Source organism: Pleurodeles waltl, chromosome 12 (assembly GCF_031143425.1).
Source record: "Pleurodeles waltl isolate 20211129_DDA chromosome 12, aPleWal1.hap1.20221129, whole genome shotgun sequence".
Lineage (NCBI taxonomy): Eukaryota > Metazoa > Chordata > Amphibia > Caudata > Salamandridae > Pleurodeles > Pleurodeles waltl.
In genome coordinates, this window is record NC_090451.1 from 66,387,453 (window position 1) to 66,415,270 (window position 27,818).

Sequence of the window (27,818 nt, forward strand, 5' to 3'; positions counted from 1 at the left end):
AACAAAGAAATCAACAAGGAGGAGTCACTGGCCAGTCAGGACAGCCCCTAAGGTGTCCTGAGCTGAAGTGACTAACTTTTAGAAATCCTCCATCTTGCAGATGGAGGATTCCCCCAATAGGATTAGGGATGTGACCCCCTCCCCTTGGGAGGAGGCACAAAGAGGGTGTACTCACCCTCAGGGCTAGTAGCCATTGGCTACTAACCCCCCAGACCTAAACACGCCCTTAAATTTAGTATTTAAGGGCTTCCCTGAACCTAGGAAAACAGATTCCTGCAACTAACAAGAAGAGGACTGCTGAGCTGAAAAACCCCTGCAGAGGAAGAACAGAAGACACCAACTGCTTTGGCCCCAGACTTACCGGCCTGTCTCCTGCCTTCCAAAGAAACCTGCTCCAGCGACGCTTTCCAAGGGACCAGCGACCTCTGAAGACTGCCCTGCTTCAAGAAAGACAAGAAACTCCCGAGGACAGCGGCACTGCTCCAAAAGAACTGCAACTTTGTTTCAAGGAGCAGATTTAAAGACCCCTGCAACTCCCCGCAAGCGTGAGACTTGCAACACTGCACCCGGCGACCCTGACTCGACTGGTGGAGAACCAACACCTCAGGGAGGACCCTCCGGCGACTCCAAGACTGTGAGTAACCAAAGTTATCCCCCCTGAGCCCCCACAGCGACGCCTGCAGAGGGAATCCCGAGGCTCCCCCTGACCGCGACTGCCTGGAAGGCTGGAAAAGACCCTGCACCCGCAGCCCCCAGCACCTGAAGGAACTGAACTCCTGTGCAGGAGTGACCCCCAGGAGGCCCTCTCCCTTGCCCAGGTGGTGGCTACCCCGAGGAGCCCCCCCTTGCCTGCATCGCTGAAGAGACCCCTTGGTCTCTCATAGGAAACCATTGAAAACCCGATGCGTGTTTGCACACTGCACCCGGCCGCCCCCGCGCTGCTGAGGGTGTACTTTTTGTGCTGACTTGTGTCCCCCCCCCCCCAATGCCCTACAAAACCCCCCTGGTCTGCCCTCCGAGGACACGGGTACTTACCTGCTGGCAGACTGGAACCGGGGCACCCCCTTCTCTCCATTGAAGCCTATGTGTTTTGGGCACCTCTTTGACCTCTGCACCTGACCGGCCCTGAGCTGCTGGTGTGGTGACTTTGGGGTTGCTCTGAACCCCCAACGGTGGGCTACCTTGGACCAAGAACTGAAACCTGTAAGTGACTTACTTACCTGTGAAACCTAACAATACTTTACCTCCCCCAGGAACTGTGAAAATTGCACTGTGTCCACTTTTAAAACAGCTTATTGTGTTTTATGTAAAAAGTATACATGCTAATGTAATGATTCAAAGTTCCTAAAGTACTTACCCGCAATACCTTTCAAATGAGATATTACATGTAGAATTTGAACCTGTGGTTCTTAAAAAAGACTAAGAAAAGATATTTTTCTATAACAAAACCTATTGGCTGGATATGTCTCTGAGTGTGTGTTCCTCATTTATTGCCTGTGTGTATGTACACCAAATGCTTAACACTACTCCTTTGATAAGCCTACTGCTCGACCACACTACCACAAAATAGAGCATTAGTATTCTCTTTTTGCCACTATCTTACCTCTAAGGGGAACCCTTGGACTCTGTGCATGCTATTCCTTACTTTGAAATAGCACATACAGAGCCAACTTCCTACAGATTCCCACTAACCTAGGGTAGGGAGCCAGAGATGACCTAAACAGACAGTGTATCATGCTAAATGCTTTGGTGGTGGTCCCATTGTCTTACGATGACCACAGGCTAGAGTTATGGGCAAAAATGTTTTGAAAACGAATGCTTGCAAAGCATTATGGGGTGGCTTTTCCAGAGTGCAGTGAATTATTGTAGTGTCTGCTTTCCCACTGTGCTGGGGAATGAAAATGTCACTTACCCAGTGTACATCTGTTCGTGGCATCAGTCGCAGTAGATTCGCATGTTCTGCAATAGCTCGCCATCTGGTGTTGGGCCGGAGTGTTACAAGTTGTTTTTCTTCGAAGAAGTCTTTCGAGTCACGGGACCGAGTGACTCCTCCTTTTGTCTCCATTGCGCATGGGCGTCGACTCCATCTTCGATTGTTTTTCCCCGCAGAGGGTGAGGTAGGAGTTGAATTGTAGTAATAGTGCCCATGCAATGGAGTGACTAAGTATGCACCTATTTAAGGTTGAGATGATACATATATAAATAACTGGAGGTAACTTCCAAACTGCTACAGGCTCCCGGGGAGGCGGGTGGGCACATGCGAATCTACTGCGACTGATGCCACGAACAGATGTACACTGGGTAAGTGACATTTTCAGTTCGATGGCATCTGTCGCTGTAGATACGCATGTTCTGCATAGACTAGTAAGCAGTTATTTCCCCAAAAGCAGTGGATCAGCCTGTAGGAGTGGAAGTAGTCTGAAATAATGTCCTTAATACGGCTTGACCTACTGTGGCTTGTTGTGCGGATAACACGTCTACACAGTAGTGCTTGGTGAATGTGTGAGGCGTAGACCATGTGGCTGCCTTACATATTTCTTGCATTGGGATGTTTCCTAGAAAGGCCATGGTAGCACCTTTCTTTCTGGTTGAGTGTGCCCTTGGTGTAATGGGCAGCTGTCGTTTAGCTTTAAGGTAGCAGATTTGGATGCATTTAACTATCCATCTGGCTATACCTTGTTTTGAAATTGGGTTTCCTGCGTGAGGTTTTTGAAAGGCAATAAAGAGTTGTTTAGTCTTTCTGATGTTTTTTGTTCTGTCAATGTAATACATCAATGCTCTTTTGACATCTAATGTATGTAGTGCCCTTTCAGCTACGGTATCTGGCTGTGGAAAGAACACTGGTAGTTCCACTGTTTGATTTAGATGGAACGGTGAAATAACCTTTGGCAAAAATTTAGGATTGGTCCTTAGGACGACTTTATTTTTGTGTAGTTGTATAAAAGGTTCCTGTATTGTAAACGCCTGAATCTCGCTTACTCTTCTTAGGGAAGTAATGGCGATGAGAAATGCCACCTTCCAGGTTAGGAACTGTATTTCGCAGGAGTGCATGGGTTCAAAAGGTGGACCCATAAGTCTAGTTAGGACAACATTTAGGTTCCATGAAGGAACAGGTAGTGTTCTTGGTGGTATAATTCTCCTAAGGCCCTCCATGAATGCTTTAATGACTGGTATCTTATATAGGGAAGTTGAATAGGTAGTCTGCAGGTATGCAGATATTGCTGCAAGGTGAATCTTAATGGAAGAGAAAGCTAGGTTAGAGTTTTGTAAGTGAAGCAAGTAACCCACTACATGTTCTGGAGTTGTGTGTAATGGTTGTATTTGATTAATATGGCAGTAGCAAACAAACCTCTTCCATTTACTTGCATAGCAGTGCCTGGTGGATGGCCTTCTGGCTTGTTTTATGACTTCCATACATTCTTGGGTAAGTTGTAAGTGCCCGAATTCTAGGATTTCAGGAGCCAGATTGCTAGATTCAGCGATGCTGGATCTGGGTGTCTGATCTTTTGGTTGTGCTGGGTCAACAGATCTGGCCTGTTGGGCAATTTGATGCAGAGTACCACTGATAGGTCTAGCAGCGTTGTGTACCAGGGTTGCCTTGCCCAAGTTGGTGCTATCAATATGAGTTTGAGTTTGCTTTGACTGAGTTTGTTTACCAGGTAAGGAAGGAGAGGGAGAGGAGGAAAAGCGTAAGCAAATATCCCTGACCAGTTCATCCATAGGGCATTGCCTTGGGATTGTTTGTGTGGGTATCTGGATGCGAAGTTTTGGCATTTTGCGTTCTCCCTTGTCGCAAACAAGTCTATCTGAGGTGTTCCCCAGAGTTTGAAATAAGTGTTCAGAATTTGGGGGTGAATTTCCCATTCGTGGACCTGTTGGTGATCTCGAGAGAGATTGTCTGCGAGTTGATTTTGGATCCCTGGTATAAACTGTGCAATTAGGCGAACTTGGTTGTGAATTGCCCAATGCCAAATTTTCTGTGCTAGCAGGCTTAACTGCGTGGAGTGCGTCCCTCCCTGCTTGTTTAGATAATACATTGTTGTCATGTTGTCTGTTTTGACGAGAATGTATTTGTGAACTATTATTGGTTGGAAAGCTTTTAGTGCTTGAAAAACTGCTAGAAGTTCTAGGTGATTGATATGCAGTTTTGTTTGATGTACGTTCCATTGTCCTTGTATGCTGTGTTGATCGAGGTGTGCTCCCCACCCTGTCATGGAAGCATCTGTTGTTATTACGTATTGTGGCACTGGGTCTTGGAAAGGCCGCCCCTTGTTTAAATTTATGTTGTTCCACCACAGAAGCGAGAGGTAAGTTTGGCGGTCTATTAACACCAGATCTAGAAGGTGACCCTGTGCTTGAGACCACTGTGATGCTAGGCATTGTTGTAAGGGCCTCATGTGCAGTCTTGCGTTTGGGACAATGGCTATGCATGATGACATCATGCCTAGGAGTTGTAATACCATCTTTGCCTGTATCTTTTGTGTTGGATACATGCGTTGTATGATGGTGTTGAAATTTAGAATTCTTTGTGGACTTGGAGTGGCTACTCCCTTTGATGTGTCTATTATGGCTCCTAGGTATTGTTGTACCTTGCGCGGCAGAATGTTGGATTTTGTAAAGTTGACGGTGAACCCGAGTTTGAAGAGGGTTTGTATGATCTGATTTGTGTGATTTGAGCACTGTATGAACGAATGGGCCTTGATTAGCCAGTCGTCCAAATATGGGAACACATGTATTTGCTGCCTTCTTATGTGTGCAGCGACTACCGCTAGACATTTGGTAAAGACTCTTGGTGCGGTTGTTAATCCGAAAGGCAGTACCTTGAATTGGTAATGTATTCCTTTGAATACAAACCTTAGGTATTTCCTGTGCGATGGGTGTATTGGTATATGGAAATAAGCATCCTTGAGGTCTAAAGTTGCCATGTAGTCGTGTAGTTTTAGCAATGGCAATACTTCTTGTAGTGTGACCATGTGGAAGTGGTCTGATTTGATGAAAGTGTTCACTACTCTGAGGTCTAGGATTGGTCTCAGCGTTTTGTCCTTCTTTGGTATCAGAAAGTACTGGCACTAATTCGATTGCATTCTTTTGCAATAGTGCCTGCACTTCTATCTCCAGGAGATTGGAATGGTGTGTTGTTAAATTTTGTGCTTTTGGTGGTATGTTTGGAGGGAATTGTAGAAATTCTATGCAATAACCATGTTGGATAATTGCTAGAACCCAAGTGTCTGTAGTGATTTCCTCCCATGCTTTGTAATAATGACCTATTCTTCCCCCCACTGGTGTTGTGTGGAGGGGGTGAGTGACCTGTGAGTCATTGTTTAGTAGTAGGGGTTTTGGGGCTTTGAAATCTCCCTCTATTTCTAGGGAATTGCCCTCCTCTATATTGTCCCCGAAAACCTCCTCTATACTGTCCCTGGTAAGTGGACGGTGTTGCTTGTGAGGTGCTGGCTTGTGTGCTTTGACCCCGAAACCCCCCTCGAAAGGGCGTTTTACGGAATGTGCTGTAATTCCCTCTGCTCTGCGGGGAGTAGAGTGCGCCCATGGCTTTGGCAGTGTCCGTATCTTTTTTGAGTTTCTCAATCGCTGTGTCCACTTCTGGACCGAACAGTTCTTTTTCATTAAAAGGCATATTGAGAACTGCTTGTTGAATCTCTGGTTTAAATCCAGACGTTCGGAGCCATGCATGCCTTCTGATAGTTACAGATGTATTAATTGTCCGTGCAGCTGTATCTGCAGCGTCCATGGAGGAACGCATCTGGTTGTTGGAGATGGTCTGTCCCTCCTCAACCACTTGTTTTGCCCTATTTTGGAAGTCCTTGGGCAGATGTTCAATGAGATGTTGCATCTCGTCCCAGTGGGCTCTGTTATAGCGCGCAAGTAGTGCCTGGGAGTTCGCGATGCGCCACTGGTTTGCAGCTTGTGCTGCGACTCTTTTACCAGCTGCATCGAACTTGCGGCTTTCTTTATCTGGGGGTGGTGCATCTCCAGATGTGTGAGAGTTGGCCCTTTTCCTAGCTGCTCCTACAACAACAGAGTCTGGTGGCAGCTGTGTAGTGATGAAAACCGGGTCCGTAGGAGGCGGCTTGTACTTTTTTTCCACCCTTGGTGTGATTGCCCTACTTTTGACCGGCTCCTTAAATATGTCTTTTGCGTGCCGGAGCATACCAGGGAGCATAGGCAGGCTTTGGTATGAGCTGTGGGTGGAGGAGAGTGTGTTGAACAAGAAATCATCCTCGACCTGTTCTGAGTGGAGGCTTACGTTGTGAAATTGTGCTCCTCTAGCCACCACCTGAGAGTACGCGGTGCTGTCTTCTGGTGGAGATGGCTTTGTAGGGTATGCCTCCGGGCTGTTATCTGACACTGGGGCGTCGTATAGGTCCCATGCGTCCTGATCTTGGTCACCCTGGCTCATGGTGGTGTGAGCTGGGGTGTGTGATGGAGTTTGTGCTGGTGAAACGTTAATCACGGGCGGAGGAGAGGGTGGTGGTGTAACTCTTTTCACCACTTTTGGTTGTGGTGCTTGTTCCGTCTGGAACTCCAACCTTCTCTTTCTCCTAATGGGGGGAAGGGTGCTTATTTTTCCTGTCCCCTGCTGAATGAAGATACGCTTTTGCCTATGGTCCACATCAGTTGCTTGTAGCTCTTCCTCAAACCTATGCTTTTTTCATTTGGGAGGTTAGCGAGTGCTCTTCTGTATAAGAGCCTGAAGCTGGGTCGCTTGCAGTTTGTTTCGGCATCGAAACTTTGTCTGCGTGTTTTTTCGGCTCCGAGGTGACTTTTTTCCTTTTCGGGCCGAAACCTCTCGGCGTCGATCTGTTTCGGTGCCGCTGTCTCGGCGTCGAGCCGTGTCCACACCGGCATCTCGGTGTCGAGGCTTGTCTCCAGCACTTTCTCGGTCCCGAGAAGGCTGCGTGCCGGTGTCTCGACCGGAGTCGGACGATCTCGGCACTGTTTGGGCCTTTTTCGGTGCCGACGGTCGGTCACCGAATTTATGGGTCGAGCCATGGCCTGGTGGCAGTGGCGTCCCCTGGGCCTTGTAAATGTTTCTTTGTGTGGTTTTCGACGTCTTACTCACGGTTTGTGTATCGTCGAATCCTTCGGAGTCTGAGTCTTGGATCGAGAAGGTACCTTCCTCTTCCTGTTCCTCGAACTCCCGTTGGGCTGTCGGTGCGGACGCCATTTGAAGTCTTCTGGCTCGACGGTCTCGGAGTGTTTTTCGGGACCGGAACGCACGACAGGCCTCGCAGGTGTCTTCGCTGTGCTCAGGTGACAGGCACAGGTTGCAGACCAAGTGTTGGTCTGTGTAGGGGTATTTATTGTGGCATTTGGGGCAGAAACGGAACGGGGTCCGTTCCATCGGCGTTCTTCAGCACGCGGTCGGGCCGACCAGGCCCCGACGGAGGATCGAAAAACTACCCCGAAGGGCACCGGAGCTCTTCGATCTTCGATGCGGTGTGGAATCTAAGTACGCCGATCCCGAACGCAACAATACCGACGAAAATCTTCCGAAATTAGCTAATTTTCCGTTCCGAAACTCGGAGCGACAGGAACACGTCCGAACCCGATGGCGGAAAAAAAACAATCGAAGATGGAGTCGACGCCCATGCGCAATGGAGACAAAAGGAGGAGTCACTCGGTCCCGTGACTCGAAAGACTTCTTCGAAGAAAAACAACTTGTAACACTCCGGCCCAACACCAGATGGCGAGCTATTGCAGAACATGCGTATCTACAGCGACAGATGCCATCGAACATAGCGTTTTGTGTTTTTTTTTTTTTTTTTTAACTAAAGCATTTATGAATTAAGAGTTTTTGGTACAGCTATGGAGCGTGAAGGAAAGAGCCAAAAGAAATTACTCTGATTCGATAACAGTGTGAACAATGTGACCTGCGCTCCAATACCACTGATGGAGTTTGAGCAGTTCGCGATGGGAGGGCCATGGAGCACGAAGGGGAGCGAAAAGAAAAATAGTTCACCCACGCTGAAGTATATCTACAATCATGCCATTATCCATGTAACAGGGTCAGTCTGCAAGCCGGTAAATGACATCAAGGGAGATGGGTATGAGGTGATCATGATTAAAAATCCACAATATTTACAACAGGTCAAAGCACTTGCGTGCTCGACCTATAAAGTGTACTCAACTGGGACTGCAGATAAAAAAAAAAATAAAAAAAAAATAGTTTGATATTCTTTGCTATGCATGTTTAAATGTCATACCAATGATGTAGGAAGTTGGCTCTGTATGTGCTATTTCAAAGTAAGGAATAGCATGCACAGAGTCCAAGGGTTCCCCTTAGAGGTAAGATAGTGGCAAAGAGAGAATACTAATGCTCTATTTTGTGGTAGTGTGGTCGAGCAGTAGGCTTATCAAAGGAGTAGTGTTAAGCATATGTTGTACATACACACAGGCAATACATGAGGAACACACACTCAGAGACAATTCCAGGACAATAGGTTTTTTTATAGAAAAATATATTTTCTTATTTTATTTTAAGAACCACAGGTTCAAATTCTACATGTAATATCTCATTTGAAAGGTATTGCAGGTAAGTACTTTAGGAACTTTGAATAATCACAATAGCATATATACTTTTCACATAAAACACATATAGCCATTTCAAAAGTGGACACAGTGCAATTTTCAACAGTTCCTCGGGGAGGTAAGTTATTGTTAGTTCTTGCAGGTAAGTAAACCACCTACGGGGTTCAAATTGGGGGTCCAAGGTAGCCCACCGTTGAAGTTTCAGAGCAACCCCAAAGTTACCACACCAGCAGCTCAGGGCCGGTCAGGTGCAGAGTTCAAAGTGGTGCCCAAAACGCATAGGCTTCAATGGAGAAGGGGGTGCCCCGGTTCCGGTCTGCCAGCAGGTAAGTACCCGCGTCTTCGGAGGGCAGACCAGGGGGGTTTTGTAGGGCACCGGGGGGGGACACAAGTCCACACAGAAAGTACACCCTCAGCAGCGCGGGGGTGGCCGGGTGCAGTGTGCAAACAAGCGTCGGGTTTGTAATAGGAATCAATGGGATACCAAGGGGTCTCTTCAGCGATGCAGGCAAGGAGGGGGTGGGGGGGGGGGGGGGGGTCTCCTCAGGGTAGCCACCACCTGGGCAAGGGAGAGGGCCTCCTGTGGGTCACTCCTGCACTGGAGTTCTGATCCTTCATGTCCTGGGGGCTGCAGGTGCAGGGTCTTTTCCAGGCGTCAGGATTTTAGAGTCAGGGAGTCGCGGTCAGGGGGAGCCTCGGGATTCCCTCTGCAGGCGTCGCTGTGGGGGCTCAGGGGGGACAACTTTGGTTACTCACAGTCTTGGAGTCCCGGGGGGGGGGGGGGTCCTCCCTGTAGCGTTGTTTCTCCACCAGTCGAGTCGGGGTCGCCGGGTGCAGTGTTGCAAGTCTCACGCTTCTGGCGGGGATTGCAGGGGTCTTTAAATCTGCTCCTCTGGAAACAAAGTTGCAGTCTTTGTTGAACAGGGCCGCTGTTCTCGGGAGTTTCTTGGTCTTTTGGAAGCAGGGCAGTCCTCTGAGGATTCAGAGGTCGCTGGTCCTGGGGAAAGCGTCGCTGGAGCAGTTTTCTTCTGAAGGAGGGAGACAGGCCGGTAGGGCTGGGGCCAAAGCAGTTGGTGTCTCCATCTTCTCTGCAGGGTTTTTCAGCTCAGCAGTCCTCTTCTTCTTAAGTTGCAGGAATCGGATTTCTTAGGTTCAGGGGAGCCCCTAAATACAGGATTTAGGGGTGTGTTTAGGTCAGGGAGGGCAGTAGCCAATGGCTACTAGCCCTGAGGGTGGGTACACCCTCTTTGTGCCTCCTCCCCAGGGGAGGGGGTCACATTCCTATCCCTATTGGGGGGGATCCTCCATCTGCAAGATGGAGGATTCCTACAAGTCAGAGTCACTTCAGCTCAGGTTGCCTTAGGGGCTGTCCTGACTGGTCAGTGACTCCTTGTTTTTCTCATTATCTCCTCCGGCCTTGCCGCCAAAAGTGGGGCCGTGGCCAGGGGGGGCGGGCAACTCCACTAGCTGGAATGCCCTGTGGTGCTGAAACAAAGGGGGTGAGCCTTTGAGGCTCACCGCCAGGTGTTACAGCTCCTGCCTGGGGGAGGTGATAGCATCTCCACCCAGTGCAGGCTTTGTTACTAGCCACAGAGTGACAAAGGCACTCTCCCCATGTGGCCAGCAACATGTCTCGAGTGTGGCATGCTGCTAGAACCAGTCAGCCTACACAGGTAGTTGGTTAAGGTTTCGGGGGCACCTCTAAGGTGCCCTCTGGGGTGTATTTTACAATAAAATGTACACTGGCATCAGTGTGCATTTATTGTGCTGAGAAGTTTGATACCAAACTTCCCAGTTTTCAGTGTAGCCATTATGGTGCTGTGGAGTTCGTGTTTGACAGACTCCCAGACCATATACTCTTATGGCTACCCTGCACTTACAATGTCTAAGGTTTGGCTTAGACACTGTAGGGACACAGTGCTCATGCACTGGTGCCCTCACCTATGGTATAGTGCACCCTGCCTTCGGGCTGTAAGGCCTGCTAGAGGGGTGACTTATCTATACTGCATAGGCAGTGTGAGGTTGGCATGGCACCCTGAGGGGAGTGCCATGTCGACTTACTTGTTTTGTCCTCACCAGCACATACAAGCTGGCAAGCAGTGTGTCTGTGCTGAGTGAGGGGTCCCCAGGGTGGCATAAGATATGCTGCAGCCCTTAGAGACCTTCCCTGGCATCAGGGCCCTTGGTACCAGGGGTACCAGTTACAAGGGACTTACCTGGATGCCAGGGTGTGCCAATTGTGAAAACAAAAGTACAGGTTAGGGAAAGAAAACTGGTGCTGGGGCCTGGTTAGCAGGTCTCAGCACACTTTCAATTCAAAACATAGCATCAGCAAAGGCAAAAAGTCAGGGGGTAACCATGCCAAGGAGGCATTTCCTTACAAATGATTTTGCCATTTCTAAAAAGTGAAGTGACACCTGTAAACACTGGCCTTCCTAATACCTTCAAGGGAAGCAGTCAGGTACACATAAGCCAAACATAACACTAAACTTAAAAAAACAATTACAAAGTAGAATAGAAACAGGAAAATCATCTGCCAAAGTCATTCTGTATGACCTGGATTTCTTGTAGTAGCAGTTGCACAACTTGCTTGGACAAGTCAGAGTTACACAGGTAAAATATAGGATGCACTCCTGGAGAGAAAAGAAACTTGACTGATTGGCTTTTCAAGCTGGAAAAAGCATAACTTTGAAAGGCACTGTGTGAGAACAGTTTCCTTGTGCAATATATTCTGTAAAATGCAGCCCATTTTCTCCTATGCTGTGGACCTTTCACACCAACTAATACAAGAGTGAAGCGATAATCAGTGGATAACTCACTTGACACAAACACAAGCTCTTTCTCGATTTCGAAGCTTCTGTGACAATTTGTTATCCCGCAATATTTGTCTCTTTCCCTTGCACATTCCTGAATAATATTTCAGGTAATACAGTTGGTTTCAATGGTCCTGAGTGGAGACATTATACAACAGTGTTGCCCTTTAGGTGTTGTATACTACTGGTCTTGATAGGAGACAAACAAGTGTGACTACTCTCAATCCATTCCTTATCTACTAATTAGGGTTGAAGACATAAATTAACTCACCGGGACAGAGCAGTAACTGTGATTTACTTTAACAGCAATGTTTGGAGGGTACTGATCCTCCTGAGGGCAACTGGAATCTGTGTAACATATCCTGTAAATTAAATACAAAAGATCAAGATAAATCAGAGTGTAGTAATGGTTGTGTGGAGGGACCATTTTCTGTAAGGAACAAGAAGGGGAAGGGGTAAGGTTTTCAGAGATGTTCTGATCATTAAGCAGCTCAATCTTAACATGGCAAACATTAATGCTGTGCCACAGTGGTACAAACTACAGTGGCTCGTATTTTTTTCAATACGCTACAAAAACAAAAGCAAAGTTTACAAAGAGTGGAGTCAAAAAAGTACTTCAACATAAAAGGAAGCAACTGTCATCCCAATGGCCCTCCGCATCTGCAAAACTGGTGTTAAAGTTGCTCCTTTTTTCCTTTCTCATTGAGTGATTCTGTGTTCAATCCCATGTCCAGACTACTACTAGCTTGGGTGGGGGAAGCAAGGTTTGGTTAAATACACTTTTGGCTACCGGGGCAAATCAGAGTGGGCTGATTCCCTTTCTGGCTTGCATACAATGAGCACTTCAATTTAAGCAAAGTTAAAAATAAAAGTATTTTGCATTACAGTAAATTGCAAAAGGTATCCAAATGACTGTCATGTGAACTATCCCACAGCAAAAGTGACACCTTGCTTAACAGACTCAGATGGCAAATAGTCTGCCATAATCTGAATTGGAACCTGTCTATTTCTGCTCTCTGCTTGAGATATACCAGACAATTATGCAGTTTCTATAGATCTGAACTCCAAGAAAAAAACATCTAAACAAGCTTGACCCTAGTCTTGACCATAATAGCCGACAACTGTAAATACTGAAGGGCTTGAGATAATCAACAAACTTTCACAAATCACACGCTGAGTGGGTTTAAATTCAGTACTGACTGTTTACTAATGTTGTGGAACGTCCCAAGAACATAGCAAGAGAATCAAGAGGTGAAACAACAGGTCAAGCAACTGTCATTTGTACTAGTTCACCAGGGAAGGGGTTGAGTTCAATAAACCAAATGTGATGGCATTCATCTGCCTCTGTTTTGTTGAGCATTTAGCAAGAAGCCCATCATCATGTACATTTAAACCTGAATCTTTGCGTTTAGTCAGGACTAAAATACAGACACGTTCATTGAACCGTTACACTGCAACTGCTTGAAAATACCAGGAAGGACTTGGTTAGGTGACAACCTGTATTGACATATGAAGTGTCTTAATGTCTTGTGAACTGTGCGCTCAGTTTTGGAACATATATCAGATTTTAGGGTGACATTAAAAAAGTAATACTGTGCACCTGATGTTCATTTTCTTTAAGAAGCATTCATGTTCAATCACTTTGTACTGGGGTGTCACGCGGTGAATACCTATATCAACAGATTATTAAACTCAAAATAACATCTAGTGACTTCCATCCTGCCTCCTCAAAATATGTAACACTGACTGAAATTAATTCAGTTATGCTTTTAACTTTCAATTATATAAAAAAAAAAAAACCTTGGACTTAAGAAGTTGCTCCAATGCCTTCAATTTCTGGTTTGGGAACCACTGCCAAAAAGATAGTCTGAAACGCTCTGAAACTTTAGGCACCATGGTTCTTCCTTGTACAAGCACAACAATCAACAGCAGAAATGCCAGCGCGGGTTCTCTTTCAGAGTGTGGCCCTTGTATTACTCCAATACATCTCATTCATCGGGTATATGTAATGCAATCTTAGGAAATCTTGCACATGGCTTCAGTGAAAGGAAAAACATTCTGCTCGTAGTGGGTTACTTCTCAATCATTGTGAATTTCACCAAAAATGGCCGAACTAAGAAGGCCTTGCATTTTTTGCACAGATTTCCGTAACAGCCACAAAACCTTAGTATACCAAAAATGCCACTTGCATCATTTTTATCATTTTAGTTTCAAAGTCAAGCCAATGCTTTCCACTCCCCACAGTACCCGGTCCCCTGCCCAACAATACATTAGAAGATGTGAAATAAAACCTACCTTAGAACAACCTGCACAGATTTAATTCCAGGCTGTAGATCCCTGTAAAAAAGGAGATAAGTAAGTACCGCAGGCAAGGGTAATCATGTCAAAGTCTAGGGAAAGTGGACATGGGGATAAGGAGGCAAGGCATCATTGTAGTACCCAATGGCAGTGCATTAGACACGTGACTGTGCTCACAGTAACTAGGACACTTGGAAGAACCACCTCATGGGTAGCAAGTCTTACCAGACCTCAGTTGAATAGTTTATCTTATTTCAACTAAATTTATCTCTTGCAAACTTAACATTTAATATGATTAGAGAGCAAAAGCCAGTCACCCCTCTTTAGACTAGCTTCGATATGACCACCTAGTGACGTCTGTTAAGCAATTTTTGATTTGGGCTTGATTCTAACTTCTAGGAAAAGAATGCATTTTGCTCAATGGTTTGGTACAGTGCAAAATCTTCCCAATTTGTAGCTCTAATCCACGCGAGTAGAATCGCTGCAAATAACCTTTTCATACTGGTCAATTATGATTGAACAATGGGTCTCCTGAGAGGGGCACCAAAGCTTTGTGGGCCCTATTGCGGACCTTAAGCATTCTGCCATTTACGTTCCTTCATGAAAGCTCTTTTAACCTGCTGTACATGCAGTGCCATTGTTAGGGGTACTGGACAGGTTAAGAGTTTGGGAGTGTACCATATAAGGGAGGAGATACCTTTTATTATTACCAGATTTGTAAGGAGCATGGCTATCTGAAACCATGCTTCCCAGCACTAGAGAGACCAGTAGGCTACAAGCAGCATTACGTAGGAAAGCGTTAAGTTTTTTGTTACTTACGAAAGCAGAGCCAGTCGTTTACACTTATCAGGTTAATCAGGAGTAAATACAGCTTAGGGGCTAAATAAAGAAAAGGACCCACCACCACTCCTGGATCTGTTTATCCTGGGTATGACAAGAAGGTCCAAGGAACTGGATTGGTACAAGGCAATCAAATGTTTGAGAATTTTAAGGCCCCCGTTTATGTTGGCGCAATGTACCAAACAAAGAACCTTAAACTGAATTCTGCTGCTTATAGGTAGCAAGTGCAGCGTCCTAAGTACTTCCCTTGCTGAATGAAATTTTGGAATTCCCAGAAGACTGAGCAGCAACATTTTGAATTACTTGCAGCTTCCTAATAACCACGTTTGGGCTGCCTAAATAGAATGAATTCCCGTAGTACAGGCACAACAGTATCAACCTCTGGACCATAATTCTTCTGGCTTCTAATGGGAGCCGATTCTAAATTTTACGAAGGGCTCTCAAAAAGGCCAAAACAGGTGCTCGTTATTCTATATGCCCGAGAGGCCAAGGAAAGCTTACGATCTAAAGAAAAGCCCAGACTTTTTTTTTTTTTTTTTTTTTTTAACATAGCACTGTGCCATGTGTGTTTTTTTTAATCTAAAGTCACGTGTCGTCGTTCACTCGGTGTAGTAGCCTTCTGGTATACATTTTGGGGACACGTTAGTCTTCATGCTCTCATAATAATGCCCCCACAAGAATTACCCGATTTTTCCACAGTAAAGGATTGGGGAACCGAAGAATGGTCCAACACTCAAGCAGGGATGCAAGTATCTTAGTTGCTTTATTGCCCTGTGTGCATTGAGCCTGCTTGGTGTCTCTCTTGGGAAAACACCAGACTAAGTAACCAAGTTTGTAAAACTCCCTTTCACTTACCACAAGTTACCTTTGCCAATACATGCCCTAAATGTATGACAGGCTTAATATAGGAGAAGGCAGTGGAACCATAGTCTGAAGATTCTACACAGTTAGGAGAGATTCCATTTCAGGCTGTTTGACTCACCCCTGGAGACTGCAGCATGTGGTTGTGTTCTACACCTTGACAATTTATGCTGACAGTAATTCTTCCAGAAACGAAAATGCCCAGCCTCAGCACAAATTCCTAACTTGTCATTACACTGTGCTATGTCTCCGTCCGCATGCACACGTCAAGTTGGTCCCACTGCTGAAAATGTTTACCACAGTCCCCATCGTTTTCTAACTATATACTGATTTCTCATCGAAGATATTTAAAACGCATATTAACTCTCAATGTCTCAAAGCCAATATGATGCTAGACATCACACAGTCAATTGTTTCCAACCACGCCATTAGCTTGGTCCTGGAGTCTGAAAAAGAGGAAGCATTGTCTAGTCCCCCTCTGCTTTTTCCACCAAACCTACTAACAGTTGAGGCCAAATTCTCCTTGATCAATTGAGAAAAAAAAGAAAAAAAAACATGCTTAATTGTTAATGTGAGATTTGCCTTACACTCTCTTGCGCACTTTACCCATAAATCGCCAACAGAAAACTCAATTATACATTTTCTTATAGTCCCATATTAATAGTTACATTATGTAAGCGACTTAACAGTATTAGATTCTATACTTAGTGACCACAAACTCTTAGTCTTCTCCTCCGAAGCGAATAGGACTCCAGTAGGGTCATCGGAAATTGATGGCCCCAATTAAAAATCCAAAATACACTCTGGTATAACACAATGGGATCCTAGGAAACTATCCAACTTAAAAGGGATCCTGGAGAATGCTGGTATAATGATCTGGACACCTGGGAAGCCGATGTTTTCTATTTTTTTGATCTGTTCATGAAGCTGTTCACAAAATATGCTGTTCAAAAGGTATGGTAAGAATCCCTATAAACCGATATCTTTGTCTGTTCTTAGGATGAGAAAAAAAAAAAAAAAAAACAGGCTGATCAGAAAGCAGTTCATCTCCTTTTCCAAGTAAAGAGACGGATACCTGTCCCTTTTGAAACGGAGAAGTAGTAGTATAAAGGCAAGTCAAAAAAGCAGTGTAGATCTTAGGTGGGTTAAGTTGAGGGAGGCTGCTTATAGAAATGTGTGAACATTTTGAGAGATAGTCGCAGATTGATGTGGAACTACACCAATATCCCACCCCTCCCCCACAGGAGCAGATAGTTGGGACAGCTTTATTTCCACACTATATGCAGAGAATGTAGAAACCATATTTTGTATGGAAAAGCAGGCTGTCAATTTGGTTACATCGAGTTATGATCCCTCCCCCCACCCCCCCCTCTTCCTGTGCGAAAGATCAAGGCCTCAATCCTTGCCATGCACTCCAAGGTGCTCCTGGGCCCAGAAGAGGTGCCCATTTTGGTAATAAAGAAGTTAAACTATGGGCTAAGTTGTTATTTCTGGTCTTTGAAACTTGTTATGCAACGGTGCCCTCACAATGGACCGGAAGTATCACTGTCCCACTTAAAAAAAAAAAAAAAAAAAAAAAACGCACTGTTAGATGCAGTAAACAAGATCTTCACTGGATGTCTACTGGCCCAGCTTAATACCAGAGCAGAAGACAAGATCATTCCATTAGAACAGACGAGCTTTGGGGAAAACATGGGACCTTCGATAGCACTGCAACTCTGCAGCTAATTAATGAAAAATACATGCGTATTAGAGGCTCTCCAGGATATGCCGCGTTCATGGACTTCAGTGGCTTTTAATCAAGTAGATTGCCCAACACTGTGGAAGACGTTAACTCATCACGGCATGCCTGGAACTTAACTGCATTTCTCGCCCTCCTTTCCACAACCTGGTACCAAGTCTTGTTGGGAAGCAACCGGGGATTATCCGAGAGATTCTCGACCAAAAATGGCTTAAAGCAGTGGTGCTCCATTATTGTTTCCTCTGTATATTTATGATCTGCCCGTTCCTTTCAAAGGAAATTGTTTTTTTTCCCTACCTTTTTGGGGGGCGGGGGGGGGAAAGAGTAAATATCTGGTCTCTAAGGGCTGTAGCATGTCTTATGCCACTCTGGGGACCCCTCACTCAGCACAGCACATGCACACTGTCTCACAGCTTGAATGTGTGCTGGTTGGGGGGGGGGGGGTTTAATAAGTCGACATGACACGCCCCTCAGAGTGCCATACCCACCTCTCACTGCCTAGGCAGTAAAGATAAGTCACTCCTCTAGCAGGCCTTACAGCCCTAAGGCAGGGTGCACTATACCACAGGTGAGGGCATATGTGCATGAGTACTATGCCCCTACAGTGTCTAAGCAAAACCATAGACATTGTAAGTGCAGGGTAGCCATAAAGAGCTTATGGTCTGGGAGTTTGTCAAACACGAACTCCACAGTTCCATAATGGTTACACTGAAGTCTGGGAAGTTTGGTATCAAACTTCTCAGCACAATAAATGCACACTGATGCCAGTGTGAGATTTATTGTAAAAAACACCCAGAGGGCATCTTCGAGATGCGCCCCCTGAATACCAGTCCGACTCTTAGTGCTAGGCTGACAAGTTTCTGCCAACCTGCCACAACCAGATGAGTTTCTGGCCACATGGGGTGTCCTGAGCTGAGGTGACCCCTAACTTTAGAAATACTCCGTCTTTAGATTGGAGAATTCCCCCAATAGGATTAGGGATGTGCTTCCCTCCCCTCAGGGAGGAGGCACAAAGAGGGTGTAGCCACAATCGAGGACAGTAGCCATTGGCTACTGCCCCCCCAGATCTAAACACCCCCCTAAATTTAGTATTTCGGGGCGATCCAGAACCCAGGAAATCTGATTCCTACAACCTTCACAAAGAAGGACTGCGGACCTGAAAGCCCTGCAGAGACGACGGAGACAACAACTGACTTGGACCCAGCCCTGCCGGCCTGTCTCCAGACTCTGAGAGCCTGCACAGCGACACATCCGACAGGAACCTGTGACCTCTGAGGATTCAGAGGACTGCCCTGAAACCGAAGGACCAAGAAACTCAGATAACAGTGGCACTGTTCACCAACAGCAACATTTTTGCAACTTTGAAACAACTTGGAAAGAACTCTCTTCCCACCGGAAGTGTGAGACTTCTCACTCTGCACCAGACGACCCCAACTCGAGCTCCAGAGAACAAACACTGCAGAGAGGACTTCCAGGCGACTGACAACGTGAGTAACCCGAGTCGACCCCCCTGCACCCCTGCAGCGACACCTGCAGAGAGGATCCACAGGCTCCCATTGAGTGTGACTGCCTGGTAACAAGGACCTGGACCGAGCACTGCACCTGCATCCCCCAGGACAGAGAGGAACCAACCTCAAGCGCAGGAGTGACCAGCAGGTTGCCCTCTTCCTAGCCCAGTCTGTGGCTGGCCTGAGAAGCCCCCAATGTGCCCTGCCTGCATCGCCTAAGTGACCCCCGGGTCCCTCTATTGCTTCCTATAGCAAACCCAACGCCAACTTCACACACTGCTCCCGGCTGCCCCTGTGCAGTTGAGGGTGTCTTGTGTGCTGGTTTGTGTCCCCCCGCCCCCCAGTGCTCTACAAACCCCCCCTGGCCAGCTCCCTGAGGACGCAAATACTTACCTGCCAGCAGATCGGAACTCGAGCACCCCTAGTCGCCTATGTGTTTTGGGCCCTCCCTTGACCTCTGCACCTGACCAGCCCTGTGCTGCTGTGGCTTTAGGGTTGCCTTGAACCCCCAACGGTGGGCTGCCTATGCCCAGGAGACTGACTGTGTAAATGCTTTACGTCAGAAACCTAACCAAACTTACCTCCCCTAGGAACTGTTGATTTTTGCACTGTGTCCACTTTTAAAATAGCTTATTGCCATTTGAACTACAACTGTTTGTACTACTGTTTAAAATTAAAGTTCTATACTTACCTGTGTGAAGTACCTTGCATTTTATGTACTTACCTCAAATCTTGAATCTTGTGGTTCTAAATTAAAGAAAATATATTTTTCTGTATAAAAACTATTGGCCTGGAGTTAAGTCTGTCAGTGTGTGTTCCTCATTTATTGCCTGTGTGTGTACAACAAATGCTTAGCACTACCCTCTGATAAGCCTACTGCTCGACCCCACTACCACAAAATAGAGCATTAGAATTAACTAATTTTGCCACTATCAACCTCTAAGGGGAACCCTTGGACTCTGTGCACACTATCTCTCACTCTGAGATAGTATATACAGAGCCAACTTCCTACAGGATGATATAGTAATTTTGGACTTATCCCCAAGGGCTTATGTAGTCGCCTAGTGATGTTGCGGCAGTATGCTGCTGCACATTTTGTTTTTTCCAAAATGTTTTAAATCAGCCGCTCTAAAAGTAAAATTATATTTTCATGGAGAAAAAAGGTGGTATATACGCCAATTACCCATGGTATCTAGGATACCCAAAATTTGAATTTGTTAAACCTTATACCTTCTTCGGGAAAACGGTGTAGTAATTTGAATGATACTGCTCACATATTTAACAACGTTAGCAAGGCATAATCTGAGGCCAAAGGGTTGGGCACATTTAATAACATGGTGTGTAGAAGACACTTCTCATCTTCTATCTGTTTACCAGGCCAAAACACCAGCCAGATTACTGTTTGCAGTGGAGTTAACTGATGTGGCAAGATGATTTTCTTAAAAAATAAAATGGAAGGGCGGATGTTAAGGAGAATAATCTGTAACACCTCAGCGACAACGGCCCCCAAAGACTGGAATTTGTGATTAAGAACTCCTTCACACAAAGCTTGGCAGAAGTTTTTTGGTGGGCAACCTGCCTGCTGAGAAGTGAAGATGACACTTTAAGACATAGGGAGGGAAATGTTTATAGTGAAAAAGAAATATGTTCTTTAGTTAGATTAATGATAGCAATGAAACCAACTTTTGTTCCAACTCAGTGATTCAGAGCTGATTTAAAATTTCTAAAGACCTGCTTAAAACGAGCTTCGTACGATCTAAGCTTCCAATTAGACAGCAATGCTTGTAAGTAAGGAACTATCAGATTATAATGAACACTATCACTATTAAGAAAGCTCAACCTTAAGTGAGATGGAATATATCTCTTGGTGTTTGAAGCTTTTGGACCCTCCAGCAACTACATTTTCTGCCCTTAAGTATTTTAACTTCTAAATGGTATGGGTCACCTGAAATGGTCTGTGCGAACTACCTCGGAGGCCTTGCATTTGATACTTAATTACCAAGTGCAGGCTTTGCAGCAGATTTGTTTTATTTTTACTTTTCTTTAATGCTTTTTAAACCCATATTGAAATCTTAAGCATGAGTAATGTTTTAAGATACTATGTTTTTCTCTTCTTCTACTTGAATGTTCCTGCTTTCACGTGCACCTCTGAGTTCCAAATCTTGAAAGCAAACTTGACATCACCCAGTCCGCCTTTAGACCGGGACACGATACAGAGACTGGTTTGATGGCAGTGTCAGAAAACTTAGCCTTCACTGTTGCTGAAGAGGCTTGTGTGGTGCTGATACTACTTTATCAACAGTTTGGATACTGCAAGTAAACTCCACTATGACAAACTGTTTTTTTTTTTTACCTCAGTATTTGCAAATAAGTCTCTAATGGTACCATTTCTAATGAACTGCTCGCCATCGGTTTCTAATGCCCCATATCACCTTCCTACATCAATCTCACTTTAGGGTGTTCCATAGAGATCTTCATTATCATCACATTTTTTAATATTTATCTATCCCCTCTGGCGTTATTGATTCGAGCCTAGGACTTTAAGATATTCTAATATGCCAACAACATTTACGTTACTAGGTCTGTCACTAACAACCACTGTTCTGTCTTGAATAGTATACATGTAAGGAAATGCCTCGTTGGCATGGTTACCCCCTGACTTTTTGCCTTTGCTGATGCTATGTTTTGATTTGAAAGTGTGCAGAGGCCTGCTAACCAGGCCCCAGCACCAGTGTTCTTTCCCTAACCTGTACTTTTGTTTTACACAATTGGCACACCCTGGCATCCAGGTAAGTCCCTTGTAACTGGTACCCCTGGTACCAAGGGCCCTGATGCCAGGGAAGGTCTCTAAGGGCTGCAGCATATCTTATGCCACCCTGGGGACCCCTCACTCAGCACAGACACTGCTTGCCAGCTTGTGTGTGCTGGTGAGGACAAAACGAGTAAGTCGACATGGCACTCCCCTCAGGGTTCCATGACAACCTCACACTGCCTGTGCAGTATAGATAAGTCACCCTTTAGCAGGCCTTACAGCCCTAAGGCAGGGTGCACTATACCATAGGTGAGGGCACCAGTGCATGAGCACTGTGCCCCTACAGTGTCTAAGCAAAACCTTAGACATTGTAAGTGCAGGGTAGCCAGAAGAGTATATGGTCTGGGAGTCTCTCAAACACGAACTCCACAGCACCATAATGGCTACACTGAAAACTGGGAAGTTTGGTATCAAACTTCTCAGCACAATAAATGCACAGTGATGCCAGTTGAAATTTTATTGTGAAATACACCCCAGAGGGCACCTTAGAGGTGCCCCCTGAAACCTTAACCAACTACCCGTGTAGGCTGACTGGTTTTAGCAGCCTGCCACACTCTAGACATGTTGCTGGCCCCATGGGGAGAGTGCCTTTGTCACTCTGAGGCCAGTAACAAAGCCTGCACTGGGTGGAGATGCTATCACCTCCCCCAGGCAGGAGCTGCAACACCTGGCGGTGAGCCTCAAAGGCTCACCCCCTTTGTTCCAGCACCACAGGGCACTCCAGCTAGTGGAGTTGCCCGCCCCCTCCGGGCACGGCCCCACTTTTGGCGGCAAGGCCGGAGGAAATAATGAGAACAACAAGGAGGAGTCACTGGCCAGTCAGGACAGCCCCTATGGTGTCCTGAGCTGAAGTGACTAACTTTTAGAAATCCTCCATCTTGCAGATGGAGGATTCCCCCAATAGGGATAGGAATGTGACCCCCTCCCCTTGGGAGGCAGCACAGAGAGGGTGTACCCACCCTCAGGGCTAGTAGCCATTGGCTACTAACCCCCCAGACCTAAACACTCCCTTAAATTTAGTATTTGAAGGGCTTCCCTGAACCTAAGAATTTAGATTCCTGCAATTTAAAGAAGAGGACTGCTGAGCTGAAAAACCCTGCAGAGAAGAAGACACCAACTGCTTTGGCCCCAGCCCTACCGGCCTGTCTCCCTCCTTCAGAAGAAAACTCCTCCAGCGACGCTTTCCCCAGGACCAGCGACCTCTGAATCCTCAGAGGACTGCCCTGCTTCCAAAAGACCAAGAAACTCCTGAGAACAGCGGCCCTGTTCAACAAAGACTGCAACTTTGTATCCAGAGGAGCAGATTTAAAGACCCCTGCAATCCCCGCAAGAAGCGTGAGACTTGCAACACTGCACCCGGCGACCCGACTCGACTCGTGAAGAAACACCTCAGGGAGGACCCTCCGACGACTCAGAGACTGAGTAACCAAAGTTGTCCCCCTGAGCCCCCACAGTGACGCCTGCAGAGGGAATCCCGAGGTTCCTCCTGACCGCGACTGCCTGACTCTGAAATCCCGACGCCTGGAAAAGACCCTGCACCCGCAGCCCCCAGGACCTGAAGGATCGGAACTCCAGTGCAGGAGTGACCCCCAGGAGGACCTCTCCCTTGCCCAGGTGGTGGCTACCCCGAGGAAGCCCCCCCTTGCCTGCCTGCACCGCTGAAGAGACCCTTTGGTCTCCCATTGACTCCCATTGGAAACCCGATGCTCGTTTGCACACTGCACCCGGCCACCCCGCGCTGCTGAGGGTGTACTTTGTGTGGACTTGTGTCCCCCCCGGTGCCCTACAAAACCCCCCTGGTCTGCCCTCCGAAGACGCAGGTACTTACCTGCTGGCAGACCGGAACCGGGGCACCCCCTTCTCTCCATTGAAGCCTAGGCGTTTTGGGCACCACTTTGAACTCTGCACCTGACCGGCCCTGAGCTGCTGGTGTGGTGACTTTGGGGTTGCTCTGAACCCCCAACGGTGGGCTACCTTGGACCCCAAATTGAACCCCGTAGGTGGTTTACTTACCTGCAAGAACTAACATTACTTTACCTCCCCTAGGAACTGTGAAAATTGCACTGTGTCCACTTTTAAAACAGCTAAATGTGTTTTATGTAAAAAGTATATATGCTATTGTGATTATTCAAAGTTCCTAGAGTACTTACCTGCAATACCTTTCAAATGAGATATTACATGTAGAATTTGAACCTGTGGTTCTTAAAATAAACTAAGAAAATATATTTTTCTATAACAAAAACCTATTGGCTTGGAATTGTCTGAGTGTGTGTTCTTCATTTATTGCCTGTGTGTATGTACAACAAATGCTTAACACTACTCCTTTGATAAGCCTACTACTCGACCACACTACCACAAAATAGAGCATTAGTATCATCTCTTTTTTCCACTATCTTACCTCTAAGGGGAACCCTTGGACTCTGTGCATACTATTCCTTACTTTGAAATAGTGCATACAGAGCCAACTTCCTACAATACATCTTTGCATTTCAGTGCTGTTAAATAGATGAACATCAACTGTTTAAGGCTCAATGGCAACAAATCATAAAGAGCTGTTCAGTAAGCAACCTATCTTCTGGACATCCAAGTGGGGGCGTCCTGAATAGTCTACAGCTGCAAAAAACAGAAGAAAAAAAAAAAAAAAAAAAATACAAACACAGGATTTTGCCTCCAAGCTTTTCTTTAACCTGTAAGACTCAAACGTAGCTACCATCTGCCTTGGCCTCCTAAGAGCTATTAGGAAAATTCTTCCTTTACTGCTTTTTGGAAAATCGTGGTGCAGGCCTTGGACACTTTATGTCTGCACTATGGCACTTCACTGTACCTTGGTATGCCACATTATATTCTTCACCAACTGCAGGTAACATTAAAAACAAAAAAAACAAAAACACACATTGTAGGAGGTTGGCCTGGCTTGTAGTTGGTACCCTGAGGTACTTACAGGTCCAGTTATCCCTTATTAGTAGAATAGAGGTGTTTCTAGCAGCTTAGGCTGATAGAAGGTAGCTATGGCAAATCAGCTTAGGCTGAACTAGGAGACATGCAAAGCTCCTAATATACCACTTATATCATATGCAAAATATCATAAGAAAGCACAATACACAGAGTTACTAAAAATAAAGGTACTTTATTTTCATGACAATATGCCAAAAGTATCTCAGTGCGTACCCTCAGTTAGAAGATAAGTAATATACATAAGTCATATGTACACAAACCCAAAACAGGTAAGTAATAGTAAGAAAAGTAATGCAAACAGTGTAGAATTACAAAAGGATGCAATAGGTGAACATAGGTCTAGGGGAAACACAAACCATATACTCCAAAAGAGGAATGCGAACCACGAATGGACCCCAGACCTATGTGAGCTTGTAGAGGGTCGCTGGGACTGTAGGAAAACAGTGAGGGTTAGAAAAATACCCCACCCCAAGACCCTGAAAAGTAGGAGTAAAGTACACCTTCTACCCCAAAAGGACACAATACTTGTGATAGGCAGATTTTGCAAGAACCACAAACATCGGCAAAGCACTGAAGACGGATTCCTGGACCTGAGGACCTGCAAGGCAAGGGGACTAAGTCAAAGAGTCGCAATAGTTTCCAGGGGGGGCAGGAGCCCTGAAAACCCCAGACGAAGGTGCAAGGAAGCTGCCTCCGGATGGAAGAAGCTTGGAGTTCTGCAACAGATGTCCCACGTCGCGATGAAGGTTGCAGAAGTGTTCCCACGCACAAATTCCGCAAACAAGCCTTGCTAGCTACAAGGGTCGCGGAAGAGGTTTTAGGTGCTGCTGGGGACCAGGAAGGACCAGGGTGTCGCCCCTTGGAGGAGGAGACAGAGGGGGTGCTCAGCAACTCAGAGAGCCCCCACAGAAGCAGGCAGCATCCGCAGAAGTACCCGAGCAGGCACTTAGAAGACTTGTGAACTGGAGCTGGCTCAGAGCCACAAAGGAGGGTCCCACGACGCCGGAGGCCAACTCAGAGGGTTGAACACTGCAGGACGGAGTGCTGGGGACCCAGGCTAGGCTGTGCACGAAGGAAATCCTGGAAGAGTGCACAGGAGCCGGAGCAGCTGCAAATCACGCAGTACACAGGTTTGCAGTCTAGCGTGGGGAGGCAAGGACTTCCCTCCACCAAACTTGGACTGAAGGATCACTGGACAGTGGGAGTCACTTGGATAGAGTTCCTTTGTTCCAGGGACCATGCTCGTCAGGATGAGAGGGGACCCAGAGGACCAGTGATGCAGTCTTTTGGTGCCTGCATTAGCAGGGGGAAGATTCCGTCGACCCACGGGAGATTTCTTCTTGGCTTCCAGAGCAGACACCACCAGGAAACAGTAGAGAAAGCCGGCAGGATGAGGCGCTACAATGTTGCTGGTAGTCGTCTTGCTACTTTGTTGCGGTTTTGCAGGCATCCTGGAGCAGTCAGCGGTCGATCCTTGGCAGAAGTCGAAGAGGGAAGTGCAGAGGAACTCTGGTGAGCTCTTGCATTCGTTATCTGAAGAATACCCCAGAGGAGAGACCATAAATAGTCAGAAAAGGAGGAGGTTTGGCTATCAAGAAAGGTAAGAGCCTATCAGAGGGGGTCTCTGACGTCACCTGCTGGCACTGGCCACTCAGAGCAGTCCAGTGTGCCCCCAACACCTCTGTTTCCAAAATGGAAAAGGTCTTGGACACACTGGAGGAGCTCTGGGCACCTCCCCTGGGAGGTACTGGTCAGGGGAGTGGTCACTCCCCTTTCCTTTGTCCAGTTTCGCGCCAGAGCAGGGCTGGGGGATCCCTGAACCGGTGTAGACTGGCTTATGCAGAGATGGGCACCATCTGTGCCCATCAAAGCATTCCCAGAGGCTGGGGAAGGCTACTCCTCCTAGCCCTTCACACCTATTTCCTAAGGGAGAGGGTGTAACCTGGGCCAGGGCTGCCTGGACCCCAGGAGGGTAGAATCCTGTCTGAGGGGTTGGCAGCAGCTGCAGTGGAAACCCCAGAAAGGCAGTTTGGCAGTACCCGGGTTCTGTGCTAGAGACCCAATAGGGGGGGGGGGTGTTACTGTGGTATTGGGGTGACAATTCCATGATCTTAGACATGTTTCACGGCCATGTACGGAGTTACCATTGTGACGCTATACATAGGTAGTGACCTATGTATAGGGCACGCGTGTAATGGTGTCCCCACACTCACAGTCCGGGGAATTTGCCCTGAACGATGTGGGGGCACCTTGGCTAGTACCAGGGTGCCCACACACTAAGTAACTTGGCACCTAAACTTCACCAGGTGAGGCTTAGACATATAGGGGACTTATAAGTTAGTTATGTGCAGTGAAAAAATGGCTGTGAAATAACGTGGCCGTTATTTCACTCCGGCTGCAGTGGCAGGCCTGTGTAAGAATTGTCTGAGCTCCCTATGGGTGGCAAAAGAAATGCTGCAGCCCATAGGGATCTCCTGCGACCCCAATACCCTGGGTACCTAAGTACCATACACAAGGGAATTATATGGGTGTACCAGTGTGCCAATGAGAATTGGTAAATTTAGTCACTAGCCCGCAGTGACAAATTTTAGAAAGCAGAGATCGCATAAACACTGAGGTTCTGGTTAGCAGAGACTCAGTGATACAGTTAGGCACCACACAGGGAACACATACAGGGCACATGCTAAGAGCACTGGGGTTCTGCCTAGCAGGATCCCAGTGACAAAGGGACTGAAACATACATAGAGTGAAAATGGGGGTAACATACCAGGCAAGATGGTACTTTCCTACAAACATGCAGCCTCTTGAATTTAAACTCTCTCATGTCAGCCCATGACCAACCATTTAAAAAAGCTGCAAAGGCTACCAATCATAACGTTTTAGGTTCAAGGTGCACTACTTTGTGTACAGAACCATTTCCAAAAAAAAAAAAACACTATTTGCCACCAACATCTTGTCTATTACCTCCTAATGGAAATGATATGTTCTACTAATCTGAATCTAGCAACACCTCAAACACTTGGTTTCATGGCACTTAAGCTTTGGAATGATTTGCAGTAGGATATATGACAAAGCCCTTCAGAATCTGTAATCGGATTTAAAAAAAAAAATGTATTTCTAAATCAAAAGACATTGTTGCTGTCTACAGGTCAATACCATAGCATCAGGGTTCCCCAAGGGGTAGCAGAGTGCTCTGGAGACCTCAACACCCGTTAGGTATAAACATCAATCACATTCTGCAACACACAAAACTATTTAGAGAAAAATGGAGTATTGAGGTAGAGTCCATACCTGGAATTTCTGATCAGCTCCACTTGCCTCGGAGTCAGCGCAAAGATACACGGGCTATCCTGCAGTTTCTCACTGTTCTGAGCAACTGGAAATAACATAGGAAAAAAATAAGATTAAAGTACACAAACAGGCTGATGCACTAAGTTCTGAAA

General features: G+C 46.4%; 1 protein-coding gene across 1 annotated transcript in view; it reads right to left on the reverse strand.

Moving 5' to 3' along the window:
* Nucleotides 1-27,818, reverse strand: part of PIAS4 (protein inhibitor of activated STAT 4) — a 207,083-nt gene that overhangs the window by 125,561 nt on the left and 53,704 nt on the right. The window contains 3 exon segments of the mRNA XM_069216339.1: nt 11,632-11,722; nt 13,656-13,697; nt 27,667-27,751. Of these exon segments, the coding sequence (XP_069072440.1) occupies nt 11,632-11,722; nt 13,656-13,697; nt 27,667-27,751 (218 nt within the window).